The sequence below is a fragment of the Asparagus officinalis genome, chromosome 7 (genome assembly GCF_001876935.1).
Source record: "Asparagus officinalis chromosome 7, Aspof.V1, whole genome shotgun sequence".
NCBI classification, from domain to species: Eukaryota; Viridiplantae; Streptophyta; class Magnoliopsida; order Asparagales; family Asparagaceae; genus Asparagus; species Asparagus officinalis.
The window spans coordinates 4,804,758-4,829,735 of NC_033800.1; the positions used below are offsets into that span (position 1 = coordinate 4,804,758).

The following is a 24,978-nucleotide window of genomic DNA, read 5'->3' on the forward strand; positions in this document are numbered from 1 at the left end:
CCACTTGACCTACCAGTGCCGCAACTTCCTCAGCCTCAAGGATGAGAAGGAGAGTGACGATTCTGCCCTTAGGGCCGCCGATGCCGCGCTTGAGAAGATCAAGAAGGCGGAAGAAGAGACAGAGAGCGGAGATGACGGGGATGAGAGCGAGAGCTCGGATTCGTCGGTGGATCCGGAGATTGAGAGGATAATTGCGGAGAGATTTGGGAAGCCGATGAGCAAAAAGGTGGGATCTTTGAAGAAGAAGAGGTCAAATTCAAGCAGCGATGATGATGATGATGATGGTGAGGAGAAAAGGAAGGACAAGCATGAGAGGGGTCGTCGTCGTCATCGTAGAAAGAAGAGGGACTCGGATGGAGATGAGTCTGATTCTGATAGGAATCGAAAGCGTAGGCGAAGGGGAAAGAGGAGAGTGAGTGATTCTGAGAGCAGCAGTGACGAATCTGATGGGCATCGAGGGGGGAGGAGGAGGCGCCGGCGCCGGCGTAAAGAGAGGAGGTCGGTTTTGTCGAGTGATTCGGAGAGCACTGCCTCGAGTTCCGACGAGGATGAGCGAAGAAAAAGAAGAGAAAGGAGGAGGAGGAGGAGAGGGCATAAGAGAGAGCAGGGTATTGAATCAATTGATAGGAGGTAAAACATTGTATCCTTTGAATGTTTTCTTCAAGTAGTAAAGAGTTCAATCGGTGTTAATTTTTTTTGTCAGGAATAGGTTATTATTGGCTATTGACAAGCTAATTGCCTAATTAGAAGTTGAATCTAATTATGATATCCAGAGTTATAGTAGGATTTGGATCCCTTCATCTTATGGCTTTCCAAATTAAAATCCACAAATCCTATCACTGCTCGGACACAGATCAGGTTATTGTTTATTTATTTAAGAATTCTCTTACTTAGTAACTCAAATCGAAAAGCCCTCTCCCTCCCTCCCTCTCTCTCTCTCTCTCTCTCTCTCTCTCTCTCTCTCTCTCTCCCTCTTCCTCTTCAATGGGAAAGCGAGTGGGAAGCAGTACCTGTTCTCTCTCTTCACCTCTGAAAAAACCGAAGAAGAAGACGGCAGAAACACCATGTCTACCTGAAGACATCATCCACTGCACCCTCTCTCTCTCTCTCTCTCTCTCTCTCTCTCTCTCTCTCTCTCTCTCTCTCTCTCTCTCTCATAACTCCTCTTCCTCTTCAATGGGAAAGCGAGTGGGAAGCAGTACCTGTTCTCTCTCTTCACCTCTGAAAAAACCGAAGAAGAAGACGGCAGAAACACCATGTCTACCTGAAGACATCATCCACTGCAAAATCCTCCCACGGGTTCCTCTCAAATCATTGTTTAGGTTCAAATCCGTCTCCAAAACCTGGAATCGAACAATCTCGGACGACCCTTTATTCGCCCTGCGGCAATCTCTACACAGCAAATTCTCATGCGCGTCCACAATCTCTGTAAACAGAAAGAAGGGCGGGCGCCTCGTTGTTCTGTCTACGTTCGAAGAAAGCCCTGTTGGCATCCCTGACCCTTTTCTTCGTTTCATAGGCGACAATGTCAGCCCCTTGGCCATCTTGTCCTCCACCAACGGCCTCCTCTGCATCCGCTGTCATGATAGTTCTAGACAACAAGAATTCTTGTACGTGTGCAATCCTGCAACAATGAAGGGTACGTGTGTTCCTGCACCTGAGGGGATGCGCAGTTTTGTGGCTGTATCTGTTGGACTCGCATTTGACCCTTCAGTATCACTGGACCGCTATGAGCTCGTCCATCCTATTCGAAGCAATGGGGTGAACCAAACAGTGGAGTACCGGTTCAAGGTGCTCTCATCTCGTCGCAGAGAGTGGATCAAGTCTGATCAGGTTGTGGTATTAGGAGAAGGATACCCGTGGAAAGAGTCCAAGCCTGTTTTTACGAAAGGGGTTTTGTACTGGTACTGTGACGATTACTTGTTATGGTTCGACTGTAACAACGAGATCTCAGGCTACACACTCATGCCTGGGGAACTTCTGAGTTTCACCCAGCAGGACATTGGCGTTTGCAGGGATCGAGTGTCGTTAACTCGACTCTCAGACAAGGGTCTGGAAGTGTGGACGATGACCGATAGACATGGATGGGAGAAGATGTATGAAACGAGGTTAGAGACGATGGTGGAAGGCAACATTGATTTGTTTGGTTCGTTCTGGACGACGATGACGCTGAGGAGCAGGGACAAGGTATCGAAGGGGCTCGTAAAAAGGTATCGGATGCAGCCATTGCCGTTCGAAGGCGGGGGGAGGGTGTTGCTCAGAGTGAGGGTGAGGAATAGTCGTTATAATGGCGACGGTGAGAAGGAGAAGGTGTTGAGTTATGATGTGAAGACTGGGAAGATGGGGATGGTGCTTTATGAGGGGGGGTTGTTTCAGGAGTGGCAACAGGTTTTTGGATACAATAACAGCATGGTTCCTTTTCAAGTGATGCGTTGAAATATTGCTGTGACTTGGGTTCAGTTTGCGACATTTTTGTCAAGAGATGTAGGAGATATTTGTTATTGTTATTTCATTCGATTGCAATTTGTCGCTGTTGTTTGGTTGCCAATCGACTCTGCGTTTGCATCTGTGGGCAATACTTGTGGTAATTCTAATTCTTCAGAAGTAATTTTGAAATGTACTCTCAATTTGAGTGAATTATAGGGAAGCATTTGTTCAATTTGTGCCGTTAGCCATCGATATTATTTGTAGTCCTTTGCTTTTTAGTTTCACTCTGTACATGCAAGCAAGCAAGCGAGAATTAAGGAGGTTGTTTATGGAACGAACCAGGAAAATATTTATTAAAGCGAAATTGGAATACAAAGTGTATCGGAGATCATATCACGAGCAGCTGTGATTATTATAGGAAACCATTCTTTTTTCATAGGAGATGACAAATACAACATTCAGGACTCAGCGACGAGGCCTATTGGCTTCATCATTATTATATAATAAGTAACTTGGAAGATAACAAACACGAAGGCTTCATGTTTTTCTCTGAGAAAGAAAAGGGGTCTCATTTGCAGCTGCAGGGATCACAAGTGCAGTTGGATCCACACTTGCATCCTCCATTCTCACCCTCAGCACCCTCAAACCCTTCAAACCTGCAAAAATAAATAAAAAAAATTATCAGAACTTTGTTAGATTTGATTGATTTTGGTCATTGTTTGATGTGAAGACTACTAATGTTAAAAGGTTAAAAAAAGGAAACAGACCCCTTCTGAGGTGCGACACCAAGTATCACAGTCTGAGTAGTGGCAACCATCCCTTCAGCAAAAGCTGGATTCCTGCAGCTGCTCACAGAAGAAAAAAGGAAGGCAAAAAAAAAAATTTAAATAAATCATGGTCAACATTATAAATAATAGGGTTTTTCTGTAGAGCGCTCATGGGCACTCTATAAGAGAGGAGGGAGATAGAGAGAAACGAATAGCTCATGAGCCCCTTCTGATTTGCATTAATTTCTGTGCATAATTCATTTTTCTTTCTCTTTCTCCTTTCTTATAGAGTGCTCATGGGCACTCTATAGAAAAACCGTAAATAATATCAGCAAATTAATGAGGGTAAAAGTGTAGGGGCAAATTGATGGGCGAAGGGTTGTATTGAAATTAGTGGTACAAACTAACCTTAAGATTAAACGAGTTAAGACCAATTGATGAGCTTATGAATATCAAACAATAAGGAAGAACCGAACAAATTCAAACGGTGCCTTACATAATTAATAAGCTGATTAGTGATCTAATTAATTACCATCCACAGCCATTGCAGCCGCATCCGCTGCTGCACTTGCAGCCGGTAGAACAAGCACCGCAAGAAGACATTATGCTCTCCGAATCAAACGAGAGAGAACTGAAGGAAAGCTAAATGCCTGTGGAACGCTTAGAACTCTGAATGAGAGGAGAAGAGCCTACGGCTTCCAATTTATAGAGACGATGAGGGAAAGCGACGAGCCTCGACCGAACGCGTGTAAGAATCTCTCCTTTGGGAAATTGAGCACTAAGAGAGGAGACCGAAGACTCGTATCTTTCTTTTTTGATTTGGTGTTCTTTCTGTTTTGTCAGCAATTTTGACGTGTGCTGCGAACAGAGTAATATCACTGGGTTAAAAGTTAAAAACTGTAAAGTTGATGGCTCGATTTCAGATACTATGGTGGTGTGCTATAAGATCCACTAGTGTGAACACCGTGCTACAAATTTTTCCCGTTATAGTAATCTCAGTATTAACTACTATATCATTTTTAAATTTTTTTTTGAATTGCTACAGTATCCCGTCATTAACTACGACAGCACTTTTAGGAGCTATCCTTGCTACTAAGGGCTCAGCATGGGACCCTAAAGGCCTCGAACTGGTGAGCATACAACGGGTTGGGTTAACTGACCAGTAAAATCCTGAGTTTCTGCACCCACCTTTAGTCCCACAGAAAACAGGTGAATACGGAAGAGAGGATTTGAACTCCTAACCAATTAGAGAGATCTCCTCCCTCACTCTTCGTGGCGCTAGCCAAAAGTCCCACCCGCGGGTTGGTGCCCTTCTTTTACTTTACTAGTTCTTAGAGCATTAGAGGTAACCTCTTGTTTTATTTCATGAGTGAGGTAATATTTTATTTCAGACCTCCATTTTAAGATTATATTTATTTTGGAAGTTTTAAGAAGTTTTGGGCCTTTAAACAAATATTTTTTATTGTTAAGCTTTTCAATCTCTTCTAATCTTCCTTAACCCATATACTTTCTTCTCCTTTTTTATTCAAGCCTACCCTCCACATTCTTGCTAAAAATGTTCGACCAAAATTTAGAACTAACATTTTCAGAACTATTTATTGGTAATGTTTAAGCATCTGCAGTCATCTAAAACAACACCAAGTGATCTCTCCATTTCTTATAGTTTTCAGAACTGTAATGTTTGAATCCCCTATTTATTTAGGAGTTTATCTGCAGTCAAAGAGACTTTGAGATGATATCAAAGAACTAATCTCTTAAAGCACAGTTAGAATAAACAACATTAAAAAGAATTTACCATGTACTAAAAAATAACCCAATAAACTATTGAAATTTTTTATTTTCTCCTTCTCCCAATTGGATGTCTTGAAATATATCGCTCATACGCGTGCGTTCTGATAAAATCTATACTCCCTTCGATAAAGAAGCATTGACAATTTAGAATATAAATTATAATCCTCAATATTTACTCCACTTCAAATGACGTTTTTATGTGAGTGGAAGTACTCGATCAGTGCCAATTATAGTATAATAACAATAATAAGCCATTTTAAAGTGGGACAGATACGCCTTCCCATAAAAGATAGAATGCCCGACTTTTTATTCTCATGTCCCTCCTTTCTCTTGTATTTTTTTTTTTTTTTTGAAAAGCCTTCCTCTTGTATTTCGTTCTTTGTAAAAGTTGGTCTTCTTAATCATAATCGGGGACGTTAATCCCGACAAACAGGAATTTAGATATAGTACATACACAATAATTGAGAGAGATGAAGACAAACAACAATTTATACACGTATAATAATTGAGAGAAATGAAAGCATGTTTGGGAAATTTAGATGATAATCTAGAATTGGATTATAATTTAAGTGCATTATGTTTGATCTGATATACAATCCTAGAGGGTTGCTACTTGCTATAGTTTTTCGCTTAAACAGAAAATAATCAACAAAAAATATAGAAAATTAAATGTGAACAACCATTCTCATTTTGCCAAGAGTTAGTCTGAATTACGACCCAATTCAGTATGTTTACAAATACCGCACCCTAAAATCTCCATAACGAGCAACGCTCTAGCCCTAGCTAGTTTTAACCCTCAGGCTTGAGTACGCCGTAAAAACAAGTTTGAAATTGTAGAAACGACGATAAAGTTCGGGAGAAAATGCAGGAGAACAATCTGCAGGTTTCACGGTCGACCGCGCATGCAGTGGCGGAGCCAGGATTTTAATCCTATGGTGTCCTATAGATGCATCGGTAATGGTGGAAAATACATCTCTCTCAACATAAGCCACCAAACTATCATTAAGCTGAAAAAATTCGAACCCGCGCGCATGCGGGGTTCCTTGCAAGATTCGAACCCGCGCGCATGCTGGGTTCCTTGAGACCCTTTTCCGCTAAACCATCTATACTTTTGTTATTTTTATATGTGCTCTCTGATAGATATTCAGTTTTTACTGGTGTCCTGGGAACCCAGAGGCACCCATTCAGCTCCGCCCCTGCGCGCATGGCACGGCGGTCGACCGCAAACGTGCACGAAACATGAGTATGCCTCTGGACTTTTTGCGGTCAACCGCGATGGGTTCGGCGATCGACCGCGCCCAAACCCAGGAGACACAAAAGTCTCTGGACTTTTGGCAGTCAACCGCGATTTGGGGTTCGGCGGTCAACCGCGTAGCGGATATTGGGCTATTTTGTTTCCTGCTCCGTTTCTGATTGAGTTTTGATATATATTAGAAATATTCGTTTCTAGGGTTAAGAGAGGAGAGTTTTAACAGAGATTTGAGATTGTACTGAGCATTATAAGAGGGAGATATTGTGAGCAAGGAGAGAACTTTGGTTTAGGGTTTATTTGTGAGTTTTGTGAGTTGTAACTCTTTTGTACTCTTCTTGATTTAGTGGAATCTCCCCATCCTCTCCCCGTGGACGTAGGAAAATTACTGAACCACGTATATCTCTGTGTTTGGTTTGATTTGTCATATTTTGGATTGGATTGTGCTCGTGTGTGGATTGGTTATCTTCTCTCGTGCTTACAAATTCATTCAGTGTGCGATCACACTTCCGCATAGGCGCTCAACAGAAATAAACTACCAAAAATAGTTAAAGGAAAAAAGTCAAAAAGATCTTATAACCCTTTTGATTAGCAAACCGTTCTTCAAAAGATTAAAGCAAAGCTCGATGAAGAACGATGCAGATGTTGATTACAAGTACAACTTCTCTTACTAAGACGATCCAATGTTATTGAACGTGACGAGCAAAGGTCCGTTGAGGCTCTGAGGATTCAAATTGCCATCATATCATTCTTCTTCCCACAAACCCTAGAATTGTCTCTCTTAAAACTCTTTTTTTTCAAACCGTTGAACTCTCTCCAAAAATTATCTATTTCAATCTTATACAGCCTCTCATACATTATGAAAGAGATATCCAAATTATAATGAAAGTTGGAGATGAAAGGTATCAATTGTGATTAACTATTCAAATCTTAAAAATCATCGTCACCATCGATGGTTCCCTAAGCACCATCGATGGGCATCTATAGATCATTGATGATCTGATTTTGAGTTTCTAAAAATTTACAATTGGTCACTATACACAATCGATCGATGATGTGCGGTGACCATCGATGGTTCATTGTAGACAATCGATAGTTTGAAATCAACTTTCTGGAATTCTACACTTGTTCATTGATGGTTTGATTTTGAGTTATTAAAAATCTACAATTAGTCACTGTACATCATAGACGATGTGTGGTGGCCATTGATGGTTCATTGTAGATCATTGATGGTTCATTGTAGACCATTGATGATTCGAACTCAACTTTCTGAAATTCTGCAATTGTTTACTGTATAACATCGATGAGCCTTGACCATCAATGGATCCAAGGCTAAAATTAGCACAAATAATGATTTTCGAGACGCTTCACCTCGTAACCTTCCTATCCTTATTTTTACGGCGTTTCGCCTCATAACATATACACGCTTTCACCTCTATTATATCCTCTCAAATAAATATTAGTATCAAACGAGAGTTTGTTATTATTCAAACAAGAGCTATTGTACGGACTACGTCCTAATACATTATAATTTAACATATTTGCTAAATTTGATTAATTATAATCTACTTTTAATAGTAAAGTGTTTTGCAAATAGGTAGATCAATTCTTCACTGTCAAAATGATGAATTAAAAAGGACATGAGTTGGCAATGATTTATTAAAAGAGGCCTTTGACTTTGAGAAATCATAAAGAATAAAATGGTTTTTTACAACTTCATGGCTTATAAGCTATCAATAATACGCTAGAATACTCTAGCTTTTTTCACGGCTTATAAGTCGATATAAGCCATTTGCCAAATATCTCCAAATAGCTTACAAGTCACCTTGACCTTTTGTCAAACATGTTCAAAATATATCAATGAATAATAATATGGGCTTTGCTTCGGTGCTCCTAAAATCGTTTATTAATTTATATTTTTTAAAAGGGTAAATTTGGAAAAACAAATAAATCTTCGTCCCCACCAATTTCTCATCCACAGAATTCCATCGAACGCGTATAAATCCGTTTAAATAGAATCATAGGTGAATTACGCTAAGAAAATTCCTCAATAAAGATATCAACAAGAAATCTAACATGTGATTGAATGCGATACAAGGAAATTGGATCCGAAGAAAGTCGACCATCAACCATGTTGATGAACTTAAACAAAGCAATCATGTTCATTCAAAATCTCAGTTGTTTAGTTGAAAATTAATCGAATGAAGGTTCCCAAGGCCTAAGAGAAAGCCAATTAATGCCGGGCTCATACATACATACATGTTCCTCCATGCAAAAACAATTTATTTCCAGTCAGATTGGCCCGGTGGCGACACTCATGATCTCGGGCTCAATACTCTAGAGAAAGAAGACGCTCGTATGAAGTATTTCATAGGATCGATGACCATATCAAAAATTAAATTCCATTAGGTTTGGTCATCCGCGCAATGAATTAGGGGATTGGAGAAGAAAACCACGTCAAAAAAATAAAGACCCCGAGAGTTTTTTATTAGTTCGAGAATTTTAACTACTTCCTATTTATCTTCTTATTCATACTTCCTAAAATAACCTTTTTATCTAAGTGAAATTACTTTTTTGGGTGTGGAACTACTGTCAACTACCTTATCCCTCAAATTTAGGATGTGAGAGAGATTTTTAGGGAAACAAACTACACCAACTGCTTGGGAGCACGGAAGCTGTTGGCTAATAATATTAGGACACCTCGCACCATATGAAGCATTCTGAGCCGTGCAAATGTAAAATAGGGGAACAACTTTGGTATTTCACTACCCCCTAAAGCCTCAAATTACCCCACCATGCGAGTATTCTACTTGTATATTTAGAGGCTGTTTGGTTGGTTTCCTAGAAACCAAAGGGGAAAAAAAATTGGGGAAGGAAACAATTAAATATGAGTTTCCATTCGTTTCCCCATAAAAATTTATAAAATGAATTTCGTTAAAAATGAGCCATATTATCCACTAAAAATGCCCAACATCATATTTTCACTTGGTTTCAAGATGTTAACCAAACAAAAAAAAAAGAAAAAGAAAAAGAAAGTTAATTGTAGGAAACTTGCATCAAAGCACGACCAATTAACATTAAATTTACATATAAACAATTTATTGTGTACCTATATATGGAATCTAATTATAGTAAAAAGACGCACATGCAAGTTGGACATGAGCAAGATAATAAAATAAGCATAAAATTAAATATATAACAGTAAATAGAGGTGTAATTAATGAATTATATTTATTTTAGAATATATTTGTTACTTCCTTAAAGTTTGATGATTTGAAAAAGGGAAATGAAATTGATCCTTAGGATATTAGATATATAGTAGCTTTTTTGAGCATTTATAAGGGAGAGATCTGGAGCTTAGAGGGGAGAGGGAAAGGAGGAGATAAACAGTGAACCCTCCTCATCAATAAATAACAGCGACAAAATTTCTAAAAATCACTCCAAACTTTTTTCCACAAAATTACTAAAAATCTACATCTAAAGGCACAAAGTCAAAAAAATGAAAATTACAAATCAAGAAATATTATAGAACCACATTTAGCACCACAAAATAAAACAAAACTAAAAAGGAGTCTCCTTCATTAATTCATCCCAAAAGACCAACACAACACAACACAACACAAAACATTACATAGATCAGAGCTCAACACGCATAACCCCCCCCCTCTTAATTTCTATTGGGGGTACTTAATTAATACATGACATTGTAAACCATGGCTTTAATTATTCTAGCTAGTTAACTGATAACAGAAGACGACTCCTCCTCTGGAACACAAACAGAGCCTCTCATTTGCAGTTGCAGGGGTCACAGGTGCAGTTGGACCCACACTTGCACCCACCGTTCTCGGCCCCACCGGCGCCAAGCTCGAACCCTTCACCCTCCCTGCGGTTAATTACGTGGAGATGTAATTTTTCCAAAGAGATTTGATTAACAATAATTAAAATTATCGGCGGGTTTTACTGTTAGTGTTTGTAATTAATTGACGGGAGTACGCACGTACCCCTTCTGTGGGGCTACACCGAGGATCATGGTGTTGGAGGAGGTGATCCTCTCCTCAGCCAAATCAGCGTACATCTTGCACCTGCAGCGCTCACCAAAAATATCAATTAATAATAAAGTAAATTTTAATTAAATAAAAAAGAAAAGGCAGGTCCTTAAACCTTTATTATGTGATTCGTAAATTTAAATAAATAAATAAATAAATATTCGGACCATTTTTAAGAGGTAAAGCCTATGAGAAGGTTCGCCTATGATCTACGCCTCTCCAAAATTTTCAAAGATAATTATTATGTGGGAAATACTATTATTATTATTATTATTATTATTTTTAAAAAAAATAACTTAAGGATCCAAAAATATGGGACCAATATAAGAGACTGGTGAGGTGTCCCCTCTCTATTACATAATGAGCTGGTCTCAGCTCATTATATAATAGAGAGGAGATTAGCTTATTTGTCCATTCCAATAGTCCTATATTTTGGGTGTTTGCGAGGAGTGACAAAAAAAATGAAGGTATTTTACGTCAAACAATGAGAAAACACAGTTTTAACAAAGGATTATTATTATTATTATATTATTAAACGGCCCATTTGCCGAGGTTGATAAAGATTTGATCAAAATAAATAAAATGAAAACGAGAAGACCTATTTGCCAAAAAAACCCATGAAAAATTTATAAATAACTACACTTCAGAAAAAATTACCCTCCACAGCCGTTGCCACACTTGCAAGAAGACCCACACCCACAATTCCCACCGCAGCAAGAAGACATCTTCCCTCTCGTTTCGATTATTTCACCGATCGACTTCTCGAGTTTGAAGAAGAGAAAAAGCCTCGGCGTTTTATTTATAGACGAAAAAGGAGTGGGGGAGAACATGGCTGTGGACCGTACACGTGTCAAGATCCTGTCGGCTGCCGATTTGTTAGCGTGACCCAATAATAAGGGGGTACACGTATCCCCTCTGACCCGTGCATTGCATTCAACGCTCGTTTCATCGTTATCTCATCAGCTGCTTGAGCAATAGGTACGTGCAACTTCGACTCTATAATGGGACCAGAGAGGTCTCTAGTTGGGTGAAATTTTGCGTTTTTCCGCGAGTGAATTAAATATTGTAGTAATTGGGATTCACACCCCCTTATCTCTGTAATATCTAGGACACTTGTCAATACGTCCAAAAGTCAACGTTGATTATTGTACTGATGTAATAATCTCTACTTATTAACAGTAGTTCTTAACATTTGTTAATGCATTTTTATCTTTTATTTTGTGGATAAGCACAAAATAAAAGATGGTCTCACAAAATGAAAGGTGGAGATGCATTAGCAAATATTAGAGCATCCCCAACAGCTTCCCTATTTTATTGGTATTCTCACTTTTGAAGAATTTTGGGCTTTTTTTTTGTCCAACAGATTCCCCATCTTATTCCCCAAAATAGGGATGGATGAGAAAAAAAGGGGAGTCTTCCCCAAATCTGGGGCATTCTTCAAATATTTGAAGAAAGCTTTGTCATAAATACAACACGTTCTTCAAAACGGGATGGAGGAAAAAATAAATATAAAACAAAATATGTAATTAACAAAAAAACCATGGGGGCAATTCCAATGCATAAGAGCATCCCAAAATAGGAATGTAGAATATTTTTATTATTGTAATAAATGTAAGATTCTTCAAAATGGGGAAGCTGTTGGAGTTGAAGCAAAAATAATTTGAAGAATATGACTTTTGCTTCCCCATTTTGAAAAAATTTTTGGGGAAACTGTTGGAGATGCACTTAGGAACCACTATTGATGAGTAGAGGATCCCAATCCAACAATTTCATACATGATATTGATAATTTTTAAGCATAAATCACATCAAAACTTGTTATATGGGCGATGGCGTTGAGATACTCTGAACTTGGCACGATCAAGTAGTTACCGGGGTCCGTGACCAGTTTTTCAGCTTCTACATGCAAAATGTTCTGATATGATTTATTTTTTCTTAATAGGTTTAAATGCACTTGTATTTGGAGATAATTTGAAATAATTGAGATAAATATTTGACGATTTGCATTTGGAGATCACTAGACGCATCAATTCACAAAAAAACGATTGGACGATAAATAATAGAATGAGGATAGGGCTGTCCATCCGGCCCGGCCCGGCCCGGCCCGGCCCGGAAAACCGGGCCCGGGCCGGGCAAAACCCAAGCCCGGACCCGGGTCCGCGCCAGGGCCGGGCCCGACCGGGCCGGACTATCGGGCCGGCCGGATTTTTGTTTTTTTATTTTTTTTATTTTTTAAAAATTTTAAAAACAATAAAACATAAAAATTATATTTATATAATAGTATATATATATTTATAGCCTTATATAAATATAATTATATTATATGTACATATAAGGTTTATGTTATATATATGTATTAGATATATAAATATATATTTATACTCTTATATGTATTTATACTATATATAAATATACTTATATATGTACATATAAGTTTATGTTTATATATGTGTTATAATAAAGTATACTTAATATACTAAGAGAGAGAGAGTATAAATATATATATAAGAGAGAGTATACATTGTACACATATATAAGAGAGAGCATACTTATACATATATATAATTATATAAGAGATATAAACAATATAAGAAGAATATACTTAATATTTATATATACTTATATACTAAGTAGCCCAAAGTATTCATGTCATTTCAATATATTATATGTATATATATACACACACACACTGACACACATAGACATATATTATACATAAACAAATTGTAAATACTTATAGTAATTACATAAACAAATTGTATTATATCATATAAAACACACACACAATATAAACTTATATATACACACATATATTATACATATATAAGAGAGAGTATACTTATATATAATTATATACTAAGAGAAGAGTATATATATATATATATATATATATATATATATATTATATACACAATATATATACATATACATATATGTTATATATAAGAAAATAAAAAAAATAAAAAAATAAAAAAAATTTACTGTTCCGGGCCCGGGCCGGGCCCGCCAACGTCGACCCGGGCCAGGGCCCGGACCCGGGTTTTGCCCGGGTTTCCGGGCCCGGGCCGGGCCCGGGCACGACCGGGCCGGGCCCGGGCCGGACACCGGGCCGGGCCCGGGCTCCGGGCTTTTTGGACACCCCTAAATGAGGAGGCTTAAAGTGAAATCCTAGAGATCTAATAATGATAATAATTAAGAAATATATACAATTGGGGATTAGAGAAATTAAAGAGGAGGAATGTGGACCTAAGAGCATCTCTAATAGCTTCCCCATTTCTTATTTTTGGATAATATAGTTAGGGTTTTGGTCCAATAAATTCTCCATCTCATTCTCCAAAATATGGATGGATGAGAAAAAATGGGGAAGTTTTCCCAAATCTGCAGCATTCTCAAAATTTTTGAAGAATAAAAAAAGATTCTTCAAAATGGAGAAACTGTTGAAGTTGGTGTAAAAATAATTTAGAGAATATGATTTTTGCTTTCCCATTTTGAAGAAAATTAAAAAAAGCGGTTGGAGATGCTTTAAGTGACGCGGCGACTTTATTTTTGCAAGTTGCCTAGGTGCAAATACTGTGCACAACTGTCAACATCATCGTACATTTTCCTTCTTATTAATGTCACAATCAATTATTATCGTCCATTAATTGTGGGCGACCCCTGCGACAAGAATCCTCTAGAAAATATGATTGTTTCCATTGTAGATATATCATCCTCTAGAGAATATCATTATCAGTTTTTATTTATCATCCGCGCGTTATTTTCAAATTGTATAGACTAATAGGTACAAGAAATTATGTCTAAAAATTCTGTTTTTTTAGTAAAAAGGAAAAGAATATGTTTGTTTGTTTGTTTGTTTTTTTCGGAGTAAAAAGGTGGATCAAATGAGAATAATATGTTCCGAAGACCCTTTAACCGCAATTAGGTGCCTAAATAAAGCAAAGGTTCCATATACCATTTTTAGTGGTTACGGTGCAAAAGCCTTTACTATATTAAATCCAAAGGAATTTTGACTTGATCAATGAACATGTATTCCTCCTCATACGAGGACCAACCTTTTGAAATAATTACACGAGAGAGAACGAGGGGTTGTCGTTCGTTCTTCCCCCTTGGAGAAGGAGCATATATGCATTAGTTGTTAATGCTTAAAGTCTCATGGTCACCTCTCAGGGGCTGTTTGGTTGTTGTTGGTAAAGTTGTGTATTTATGACACAACCTGGAAAGTTGTTGTCCACCTCATCAATTTCACTTTTATATTTTTCTTTGTTTGTTTTTTATTCCATTGGAATCATAAATTGTTTGTTTAATTTGCAAATATAACTTTAATTGTTTGTTTGGAAAGTGTAAAAAGTGATCCCTACTCAAATGATCATATTGGTTGAAATTTTTTTTTTTTTCGTAACTTCAATGTCAGCTTTCTCCTAAAATCGTGTCTTTTTTATGAAATCATTTTACAAGCCACATCAGCATATGAAATCACTTTACACTATTTTCACAGTTACAAACAAACAATTGAAAGTGATAAAAGCTAACACTGGTGCCCACTTTTTTACACTTTCTACCTTTTTACATGGTAAAAATATACAACCAAACAGCCTCTCAATGCAATAATTATAATAATAAACACCTCAAAATGCTTTAAGAATAGGGCACTTATGTCGCTAACACTATGTTTGAGAGTTTACCTGGAGAAGGAAAGGCAAAGTATAAATTGGGGAAGGGAGGGCAAACGGTGGTGAGGGAAGCTAAGGAAAATACTGTAACTTGTTTGGATGTATACTAGGGAAAACAAAGGGAACTTATGTAAAATTACGTAAGTATCCTCAAACTCCGCTAAAATATTTTATTATTAGATGCCAAAAATAGTCCCGACAGAATTATTTAAGTGAACTTATCACCTCGGGCGCCGTTCACTCTTTTTGTCGTTATCCCGCGAGATGAAGTATTGTTTGCCAAATCAAAGTGCTGAATACGACGAGTCTTTTGCCCGCAATAAAACCGCATGGGCAAAGCCTACCAAATGTTCGGGCCTCTAAAACGACTAAGTACTAAGGCCTACAAATAAAATACTGGGGCGTTAAAGAGGCACGTGGGCCCAAACCCACAGGTTACAGCCCAGGGCCCAGGCCAACAAAAAAAAAAGGACAAAAAACAGCTCCTGAGACGCCCACCGTGGGAGCTAGACCGTGTAGTAGCTTACAAAAGATTTTGGGGTTGTCAACGTATCAGTTTAGCTGTCATGAGGTTTTCAATTGCTGATATTTTTAGTGTTAAAAATAAAATTTTGCAGATATTCTACTCATCCAACATTTTGCTTTATATTACATTGTTTTTCTGTATGTTTGTCAATTTGATTGCAAATATTACATCGTAAAACCTGAAATTTGATAATAAAATTTGATCACCTCCTCGCTATTGAAAAACATTTAACTAAAGCATTCTTTCCCAAAAATAGAAGCGATACAATTTTATATTAATAAAGTATAAATTTCCCTTTTTTTTCTCTGGAGTCTTTAAGTAAAGACGCATTTTTGCTATATCCACTCCCAAACAGTAATTTTGGGAGTTTGATTGCCGAAAATGTCCTTTTGATGTTGAGGGTGTTTCTGGAATGGACTTGCCTGTTTTGATTTGGGAGAAGGGCAATTTAATCCTCACACACCCCCAAAGTTACTGTTTGGGAGTGTGAATAGTCGGACCCGTAAAGACGTAAGGGCAACGTTTGACTAGTATTTGGTTCCACCTATTTTTTTTGGGAGCAGTGTAATCCTATAACATCAATAAATAAATCTTCTTATAATAAGTATCAAAACAAATAAGTTGGAAAATTAGAATAAGTAACTATTTCAAACTCAAATTTTGTTTAGCGGCAAGTCCACTAATCTCTGCTAACTAACTCAAGCTAGAAGACCATTCCTTTTATCTTTGCATCATATCACAATATTCACCAAAACTAGCTACTCGGAACTAAATTCCAATTTGGTTTTTCAAACAAAACAGTCATAAATTGTACGATCGATCAATTCGAGTAATTCCGGCTGAAAATTTTAATTAATGACTTGGTAGGGGTGCGCCAGGCCCATGCAGCAGTGCAACGCACGGGGGACGCTCGAGGACCCCAGCAGCAAGCTACTGTGAACGGGCCCTCCCCCAACAAAAATTAATTTAATATCATAGTGGGCCGATGGCCCACGTATCAGATATTAAACTGATAAGAACAGATACTACACTTGATCTTAGCCAAAAGGCCGAGAAAGGTATGCTTAAGCACCCCGCCCTGCGACCCCTTTTATCCCAGCTGCTAGCCCTTCGGGTTTGAACGCAACCGATGTGGGACTAAAACTGAAGTCCCAGCTGCACGGATGATTTGAAAAAAAAAAACCAAGAACCGTGTCTTCATCTCATCCTCAACTCTGCTTCGCTCTTCTTCAACCAACCGTTGATCACCCAAGAACACTAGCTTCGCTCACTTGTCCTCTCCCAAATCTCTCCTCCAACCTCGAACAATGTCTATCCTCCACCCGAACCCCATCACTCTACCCCCCTCTCCCCCTCAGACCCACAAACCCAAAACCTCCCCAAAACCCCTCCTCGCCTCCTCGCCCCCTGACAACATCCGCCAGTGGAACGCCCTAATCGCCTCCTACTCTCGAAGCCACCGATTCCTGGAAGCGCCATTCGCGTTCTCCTCGCTGCTATCCTCCACCGATCTCGACCCCGACAACTTCACCCTCCCCTGTGTCCTCAAATCCTGTGCCGGCCTCTCAGCTGCTGGATTGGGAGAATGCGTTCACGGGTTGGGTGTTAAATTGCGACTCGGCGATGACCCTTTCGTGGGCAACTCTTTGATTTCGATGTACGCGAAGTGCGGGCGCGTTGAAGACGCGGGGAAGGTGTTTGAGAAAATGCCGGGGAGAAACCTGGTTTCTTGGAACACGATGATGTCTGGGTATTTTGAATGTGGGTTCGTTGATGAAGGGTTTGGTCTATTGAGGGAGATGATGGGGGTTGATGGGTTGGGATTTGATGATGCGACGGTGGTGACTGTGCTGCCTGTGTGTGCGTCGCGCGGGTGGGTGGAGATGGGGAGATCGGTTCATGGGTTATCGGTGAAATTGGGTTTGGCGGGCGAGTTGAGGGTGAATAACACATTAACTGATATGTACGCAAAATGTGGGTGGTTGGCTGAGGCCCGCAGGGGTTTTGAGACTACGAGTGGAAAAAACGTGGTTTCTTGGAATTCTATGATTGGGGGTTGTGCAAGAAATGGAGATGTTGATGGAACCTTCGATCTATTGAGAGAGATGTCAATGGTAGAAGGATTAAAGGCAAATGAAATCACAATCCTAAATGCACTGCCAGCTTGTTTGGATCCGTCGGAGCTTTATAAAGTGAAAGAAATTCATTGTTATGTGATCAGAAACGGACTTGAATGCAATGAGTTAGTGTTGAATGCTCTCATTGCGGCCTACGCAAAGGTTGGATTACTGGAATTGGCAACAAATGTTTTTGAGGGCATAGAGGTAAAGACAGTGAGCTCATGGAATGCACTAATTGGAGGCTACGCACAGAATGTAGATCCTTTAAAAGCTTTGGATTTGTTCTTGGATATGATATCTTCAGGCTTGAAGCCTGATTGGTTCAGTATTGGAAGCTTGCTTTTGGCTTGTGCCAATCTCAAATTCCTTCAAATTGGCAAGTCAATACATGGCTTTGTCCAGAGGAATGGCTTAGAGATGGATTCATTCATTAGAATTTCACTGATTTCTCTTTATATCCAATGTGGAGAACCCTCAAAAGCTAGAGTATTGTTCGATGAGATGGAGGAAAAAGAAGTGGTATCTTGGAATGCTATGATTGCTGGATATTCCCAAAATGAGCTTCCGAATGAAACCCTCCAACTTTTTCGTGAAATGCAGTTTGATGGACAAAAGCCTACTATGATTGCAACAACAAGTGCCTTCATGGCTTGTGCTCAGTTATCGTCTCTTTGCCTCGGCAAAGAGATGCATGGCTTTGCATTGAAAGCGAACTACACTGAAGATCGACATGTTGCAAGCTCAATCATAGCTATGTATGCAAAATGTGGCTCCATAGATCATTCCTTGTATTTCTTTGAGAAAATGGAGAACAAAGATGTAGTATCTTACAATGTTATGGTCACAGGGTATGCTGTCCATGGAAATGCCTCTAAGGCTATAGAACTGCTTTATAGGATGCAGAAACAAGAGATAAAGCCGGACACCTTCACCTATCTCGGTATTCTAATGGCATGTAGCCATGCTGGATTAGTTGAAGAAGGTCTAAATTACTTTGAGGAGATGAAGAATGAGCAAAAGATTGAGCCAAAGCTAGAGCATTATTCTTCTATTGTCGACATGCTAGGGAGAGCTGGGAAATTAGCAGATGCAATGAGACTTGTCGAAGAGATGCCTGCAGAGCCGGACAGCAAAATATGGAGTACTTTACTCAGTGCGTGTAGAATTCATCGAAATGTAGATCTTGGGGAGAAAATTGCTGAGAAGCTGTTAGAATTAGAACCTGACAAGGTCGAGCATTATGTAATGGCTTCAAATTTGTTCGCAGGATCAGAAAGATGGGATGATGTTAGAAGAGTAAGGAAAATTTTGAAGGAGATTGGTCTTCAGAAGGACCCGGGATGTAGTTGGATAGAATTAAGAGGCAAAGTTTATAACTTTATGGTAGCCGATAATTATCTACCTGAATTAGATGAAATTCACAAAATGTGGTGTATTTTGGAAGAGAAAATTCAGGGAATTGGATATATTCCTGATATGGGGTCAGTGCTTCATGAAGTAGAGGATGAAGAGAAGGTGGAATTACTTAGGTGCCATAGTGAGAAGCAAGCTGTGGCATTTGGATTGATGAAGACGACAGAAGGCACGAAGCTGAGAATATGCAAGAACGTTAGAATATGCAGGGATTGTCACAATGCTATCAAGCTTGTGTCTAAGGTTGTGAAGAGGGAGATTGTGGTGAGAGACAACAAAAGGTTTCACCATTTCAGAGACGGTTCTTGTTCCTGTGGTGATTATTGGTAAATTCTAATCTTATACTCTTGTCTAAGTGATGTTTGGAATTGTTGCAGTATGAAAGAGATTACCATAGACATTTAAACACCTCTCACTACCAGATGTGCAATAACCATCATATAAGTCAAAAAAATATTGATAATTACAGGTAGATGAATAAGGTCATAAAACAAATCCATACATATTTACAGAAAAAGGGGGAAATACTATGTACTAATACCCCAATAAAAAACATACACAAACAACAAACTTCACACATATCCAAAATCTAGAATAACTTCCTCAACTAAATCATCCAATATCAAGCCCTCTAAGTCCATCCCCACTCTCTCAACATCCAAATGTAGTTTCATCCATCCATCATCCTTTGCATAAGCTCGAGCCAAAGCATCCTCTAGTGCGTGATTCAGATCTTGTTGTGAACTGAGGAGCCTGCTAACTTTTGCCCATACCTGCTCAAGTAGATGATCTCCCATATTCACCGGCATAACATGAGAAGAAAACCGTGAGAGCCCTAAGGTATAGGCTATATTGCTCTCGTAAATTTCCAGCAGGGCTTCATTTATTAGATCAAGAAAAAGTTGGCGATCCCATGGTATCTCATAACAGTCAGCTTTCATAGTCTGAAGTTCTTCAACGAACAATAATTGGTCGATTGGCTCATAGGATGAGGACCATGCTTCAAGGAATTCTTCTGCTCCTCCACAAAATCCAGATTTATCTAGGACATCTCTCATGTAATTAAACTCAGCCTCAAGAGGGATGTGGCTAGATTTCAGCTCTGCATCTGCTAAGGATTAAGCGAAATATATCAGAAATGAGAGAAGAATTAAGTGGAAATAGGTCTTCAGAACGTTTGATATGTAATGCAAATACTTTACCTCGTAACTCAGCATACTTTGCTGGACTGATTGCTTCTTCTTCTTCAAAACATGAATCGAGAACAGAAAGTGGGCTTGATTTTGAAGGCTGGTCGACTTCATCCTGTTTGATTTCATCCTCTTGCTCGTTGTATGCAATAGAGCTGTTGTCATCTGCAATTAGATCATGTGAGACGATGGTTGCTTCATTTTGATCACACTCATCCTTTAGTTCTGGCTGTTTGATACTCTCCTTCATATTCACAAGAATATCTACTAATTTTGGATCATTGGGAGTGGAATTGTCTGCTTCCTCATCACTAGCTAAAAGATCCGGATCTACTTTTTTAGATGATAAAGCTAGTGTTTCACCTGAACCGTCATTGGTGAAAGAGAACGACCCAAGGTCTGAAGTAGAAAGAATGCTCCCAGAAACTGTTTGGGACTTAATATCCTGCAAACCATCCTCTTCTTGGATTGACTTCAATCTCTCAGGCTGTCTTTTGGATTCTCTGACTGAAACAGACTCAGGCAATTGAGCGCATCTATCAAAAGATTCAGAAAGCGAGCGTGACCTTTGAACTCTTCTATGTGCAGAATTGCACTCTTGCTCTTTTGTCGAATTCAACCTCTGAAGAAGCTTTTGGGGTTCTCTAGCTGAAAGGGATTCAAGCAAATGGTATCTATCAAAGGATTCAGAAAGAGAGTGTGATCTTAGAACTCTGCCATTTGCAAATTTACTGTCTTGCTCCCTTACTGAATTTGACCTCTGATGAAGTCTCTGGGGTTCTCTAGCCGAATTGAACTCAAGCAAATGAGAGTACCTATCCAAGGACTCAGAAAGAGAACGTGACCGAAGAACTTTTCTATGTGCTAAGCTGTCATCTTGCACACTTGCTGAATTCAATCTCTGAGGAAGCTTTTGAAGTTCTTTAAGTGAGCTGGATTCGAGCAAATGAGAGTATCTGTCTAAGGATTCAGTAAGGGAGCGTGACCGTTGAATGGTTCTATGAGCAAGCTTGCTATTTGTAGATACAAATCCTTCACTACCAAATTTACTTCTTGGGCTATCCCCACCTCGGCTCTCCTCTCTCTGCACATCATCACCTAGCTTGTGGCCTACAGGTACTTTATCCAATACTCCGTCAATGGATATGCGGTGTTCCTCCTTGATTGCATCTCGAATCTTCTTGTTGAGGTCCAACGAGCAATCGAAAACTTCCTTGTCATTGTTCAGAATGGAAGGATACTTGTTCTGGGATTCATATCCTTGTTTGCTTCTTGCAGAAAAATCCATCTCATGAGAATTTACTTCATCTGTCGAAGATTCACTATTCAGAGTAATTTCATCAGGAAGAACATAATCATCGCATTCAAGGTGATGAATGGAGATTGTACGAAGCAAGGGTGTTGCTGAAGAGGAATTCTTCAACTTCTTATTCCTCTTTCCGGTCATCTTCTTGTAAAGCAAAGTAATCAGGTGAGTACTGCCAGAACTTTTCTTTGTCGAGTTCATACTATTTTTATTTTCCACCTGAAATTGTTCATACACAAACCGCGAACAGTTAAACACAGAAAGCAAGAATCACATGACGGGGACAAAAACGTGCTAAAACTAAATTTTAGTTCAATTTACCTGGAAGTTTGCTTCTTTATCCAACAACCGTTCATTGTCACTTTGTTCTGATGTTAAAATTGTAGTTCCTACAGTAAAGAATATGATTATTGGCATAAAAATGTTCAGACAATAGATCATATTAACAAAATGCTCTTGTTCGAAGAAAAAGATCAACAAGGAAGAAATTGAAATGGTAATGAATCTAAAAGAAGTCGAAATTACTAACCTCCTCTATGCTTATCATCGTCGTCGTCGAGATCAAATCTCCTGTAATTGAGCATCTTTCCCCTATGACGACGACGGTCTAAGTCAAGAAAATGAAGCAAACGCCAAAGAAACCCATGATGATGGTCATAATATGCTTGGGAGCTCTGATGCCTCAAAAGCTCAGCTGCCATGTTTTGACCCTGCAAGGTCGAACAGGATAGCAAAAAATCAATTACCAGCTCAAACCCCAATTCTCAAAACTGAAATTTTCTAACAAAACTCTCAGCGATTTCAACTGAAACTGATTTCCACAACACGGGTATTAACAGAAAATCCTCAAAACTTCGGCCTTTTTGAGAAATTGTGTGAAACTCATTTAGGAATCTGTTGAAAATGAGCAATACCCGGATGCTAAAAGTTTAAAATTTGAAGAAAATTAAACAAAAAAAAAATTGTTCTTACCTGAACAATTTGAGGAGAAGAGCTCTGATACTGGGATCGGGTTCGAGAGAGAATAGAAAAGGAACGAATCTAGGGTTTTTAATGGAGGGCGGCGCTGAGAGTCATCAGACGATGACTTTTTAAGAGAGAAAGATGATGAACAATTAAAATACTTGGATCCTCTTAATTGTCGTCTGTTTCTTTTTTTTCTTTTGGGGGGGCGTTTGCTGTGAAATATCTCATCTTTTTTATTACTCCCCTGTTAATCTGGTCTTTGTTAGGCATCTCCCGCCCCCAAAGTTTACCGCCACGAAAAATGAAACTGATAGAACGACCCCAGAGTGATATTTCAGTTTGGTCCACGGAAATTTCACAATTGCGTGATCGCTCGTTGAACCCGTGCGTTACTTTTTTATTTTTAACAATCCTTTATTCCCTTCGGGATGGAGAATTAACCAAGAAAAAAGAAAAAGAGGGGTGGGGGGACTTTTTTTTTATTTGTAAATATTTCTCTTAAATCATTTTTTTCCTTTTTCTTCTTTTGCAATGTAAAATATCTTTATTTGAACAACATACAAATTGTAATTGAAAAGAGAGAGACGTTAAAATGCTTGGATTGTCTAAGTAAGATTTACATTATCACCTGTCGAGTAGAATGGACTATGTTACTACTAGTATGCATTATGTTATTATATATCATGATTAATGTAATTATGCATTATGTTCTTATATATCATGATTACTATTTCTCTTCCTTCTTGCCCATGGGAAATTCGAAGTAACGACTTCCTTATTTGACATAGAGCCATGGAGGTGTTTTGAGCTTAGTTATTTTTGTGTAGCCTTATCAATATCTCGATGAGAGAAAAAGTGTTGAACTGATACTCATGTTCTATTGCTTATCGAGAAAATGATATATGCTCGTATTAAACACGCTGTAATACGGCGGGTATATTCTATTCTATTCTATTGTATATCATTCTGGTGGGTAATACTCAAATTGAGGATTCATCCGGGCCTAGCATGGAAAAATGCTTATATACTACACCCCAACAGAGACCAGTAAGAACATCTCCAACAGTTTCTCCAAAATTTTCTCCAAAATGGGGAAGCAAAAGTCATATTCTCCAACTAATTTTTACACCAACTCCAACAGCTTCCCCATTTTGAAGAATCCATTTTTTCCTCCAAAAATTTGGAGAATGCTGCAGATTTGGGGAAGCTTCCCTATTTTTTCTCCTTCATCCCTATTTTGGGGAATGAGATGGGGAATCTGTTGGGCCAAAAACCTAACTAAATTCTTCAAAAGTGAGAAAAAGGGGTTGTATATATCAGACAGGACTAAGCTCAGTTTAATTTAACTAATTAAATTTCTTGAAACAAACGAAAAAGAGGGTCTAGTCACCGCGTTCCAGTTTTAACTGTCGTGGTCCCTTTCTGCTAGCTGTAAAGGCTCAAGGTCACTAGCATGGGCCCGACTCCTTTTCGAGAAATAGTACGGGTAACTCTTACCTGCGGCGGTGACCAGACCCTCCCTTTTGAATAATACCACGGTTGATTAGTTCTTTTGAAGTTTGCCTATATAGAATGTGTTTAATGTTTGACTTAGCTCGGTCAAAAATTCAAAACGAATTGGCGAGTCGATTAAGGCTGGGATTGCAACCTTTTTCGTTAGAGTTTGTGTGATGGTTAGGGACTTTATAAGATGAGAATCTAGGTTTTCGTCATGTCCCGTAAAAAGAGTGTTCAACCTGTAAGGACATGCATGGTAGAATTATGACTCTCAATCCTCTTCGTGGCTTCGAGGTTTTGGTGAAATGATTAGGGACTTTTAAGATTCTTAATGTGGTTATACGTTTTGACTATATTAATCTTAGTGAAGATCCAAATTCAAGGGTCGACAAGCGAAATCATGTAATATACATGGGTTTCGTTTTTAAAAGATAAAAGGATAAGCTGAGAGATATATCAATCCCATGATGGCCATACATGACACCGAACATGAAGGAGGAGTCGTACGAGCTCATAATAGGTGACGGTCTGGATGCATGGTGTCGGCTAGCAGATTGTGTGGAAGTGTACATTTCAGCTTCGGTGGATTCTGTCACGCACCTAATGTTTTTATGACTTAAGAGGCCCAACATACAGCTCAATATCATGCCCAATGATGCTGCCAGCTCACTAGTGCACAACAAAGGAAGCAATGATTTTATTCTTGAATATTTTTTTATGGCGTATTTGACGTAGACGGGAAGCGAACCCAGTCCACCTACGAAAACAAGCTTCCCCCTCCCAAGACTAATGAAAACAAGCTTCCCCCTCCCAAGACTTTTTCAACGCTCTCAAAACCCCCAAATTCGTAACAAATATGCACTGAGCCCCCAAAACACAAAGACCAAGAGTATTAAAATTTGAAGACCATAATACCCTTTCTCTCTCTTTTTCTTTCTTTATCTGTGATGATTTGAAAGGGTTCCTCCGTCCCTTTCCCCGATGGCGGCCGTCATCATGTCCCTCAGCAGG

General features: G+C 38.8%; 6 protein-coding genes across 7 annotated transcripts; 3 read left to right on the forward strand and 3 right to left on the reverse strand.

Annotated features, from left to right (window-relative positions):
• Positions 5-662, forward strand: LOC109846598 (CAX-interacting protein 4-like; the record flags this gene model as incomplete). Its single annotated transcript, XM_020415846.1, has 1 exon — positions 5-662. A coding segment is annotated over one exon (630 nt), but the record flags the coding sequence as incomplete, so codon positions are not given.
• On the forward strand, positions 876-2,516 carry LOC109848443 (F-box protein At5g49610-like). 2 transcript variants are annotated; one of them, XM_020417937.1, is made up of 2 exons: positions 876-923; positions 1,124-2,516. In XM_020417937.1, exon 2 carries the CDS (start codon positions 1,177-1,179, stop codon positions 2,434-2,436), a length of 1,260 nt encoding a protein of 419 aa, XP_020273526.1. In that variant the 5' UTR covers positions 876-923; positions 1,124-1,176; the 3' UTR covers positions 2,437-2,516. The 2 variants fall into 2 exon arrangements, with proteins under 2 accessions (XP_020273526.1, XP_020273528.1); XM_020417939.1 differs by lacking the exon at positions 876-923 and adding an exon at positions 978-1,080 and having other exon boundaries at positions 1,273-2,516.
• On the reverse strand, positions 2,760-3,887 carry LOC109848445 (metallothionein-like protein type 2). The gene is made up of 3 exons (XM_020417941.1): positions 3,727-3,887; positions 3,195-3,272; positions 2,760-3,083 (listed from the first exon to the last, which is right to left on the reverse strand). Exons 1-3 carry the CDS (start codon positions 3,795-3,797, stop codon positions 2,996-2,998), a joined length of 237 nt encoding a protein of 78 aa, XP_020273530.1. The 5' UTR covers positions 3,798-3,887; the 3' UTR covers positions 2,760-2,995.
• Positions 9,793-11,056, reverse strand: LOC109848444 (metallothionein-like protein type 2). The gene is made up of 3 exons (XM_020417940.1): positions 10,938-11,056; positions 10,236-10,316; positions 9,793-10,117 (listed from the first exon to the last, which is right to left on the reverse strand). Exons 1-3 carry the CDS (start codon positions 11,003-11,005, stop codon positions 10,021-10,023), a joined length of 246 nt encoding a protein of 81 aa, XP_020273529.1. The 5' UTR covers positions 11,006-11,056; the 3' UTR covers positions 9,793-10,020.
• On the forward strand, positions 16,783-19,408 carry LOC109846599 (pentatricopeptide repeat-containing protein At1g18485-like). The gene has a single exon (XM_020415847.1). It carries the CDS (start codon positions 16,783-16,785, stop codon positions 19,336-19,338), a length of 2,556 nt encoding a protein of 851 aa, XP_020271436.1. The 3' UTR covers positions 19,339-19,408.
• On the reverse strand, positions 19,448-22,936 carry LOC109848524. The gene is made up of 5 exons (XM_020418058.1): positions 22,477-22,936; positions 22,034-22,214; positions 21,826-21,893; positions 20,211-21,723; positions 19,448-20,116 (listed from the first exon to the last, which is right to left on the reverse strand). The coding sequence occupies exons 2-5, from the start codon at positions 22,203-22,205 to the stop codon at positions 19,581-19,583; spliced, it is 2,289 nt and encodes a 762-aa protein (XP_020273647.1). The 5' UTR covers positions 22,206-22,214; positions 22,477-22,936; the 3' UTR covers positions 19,448-19,580.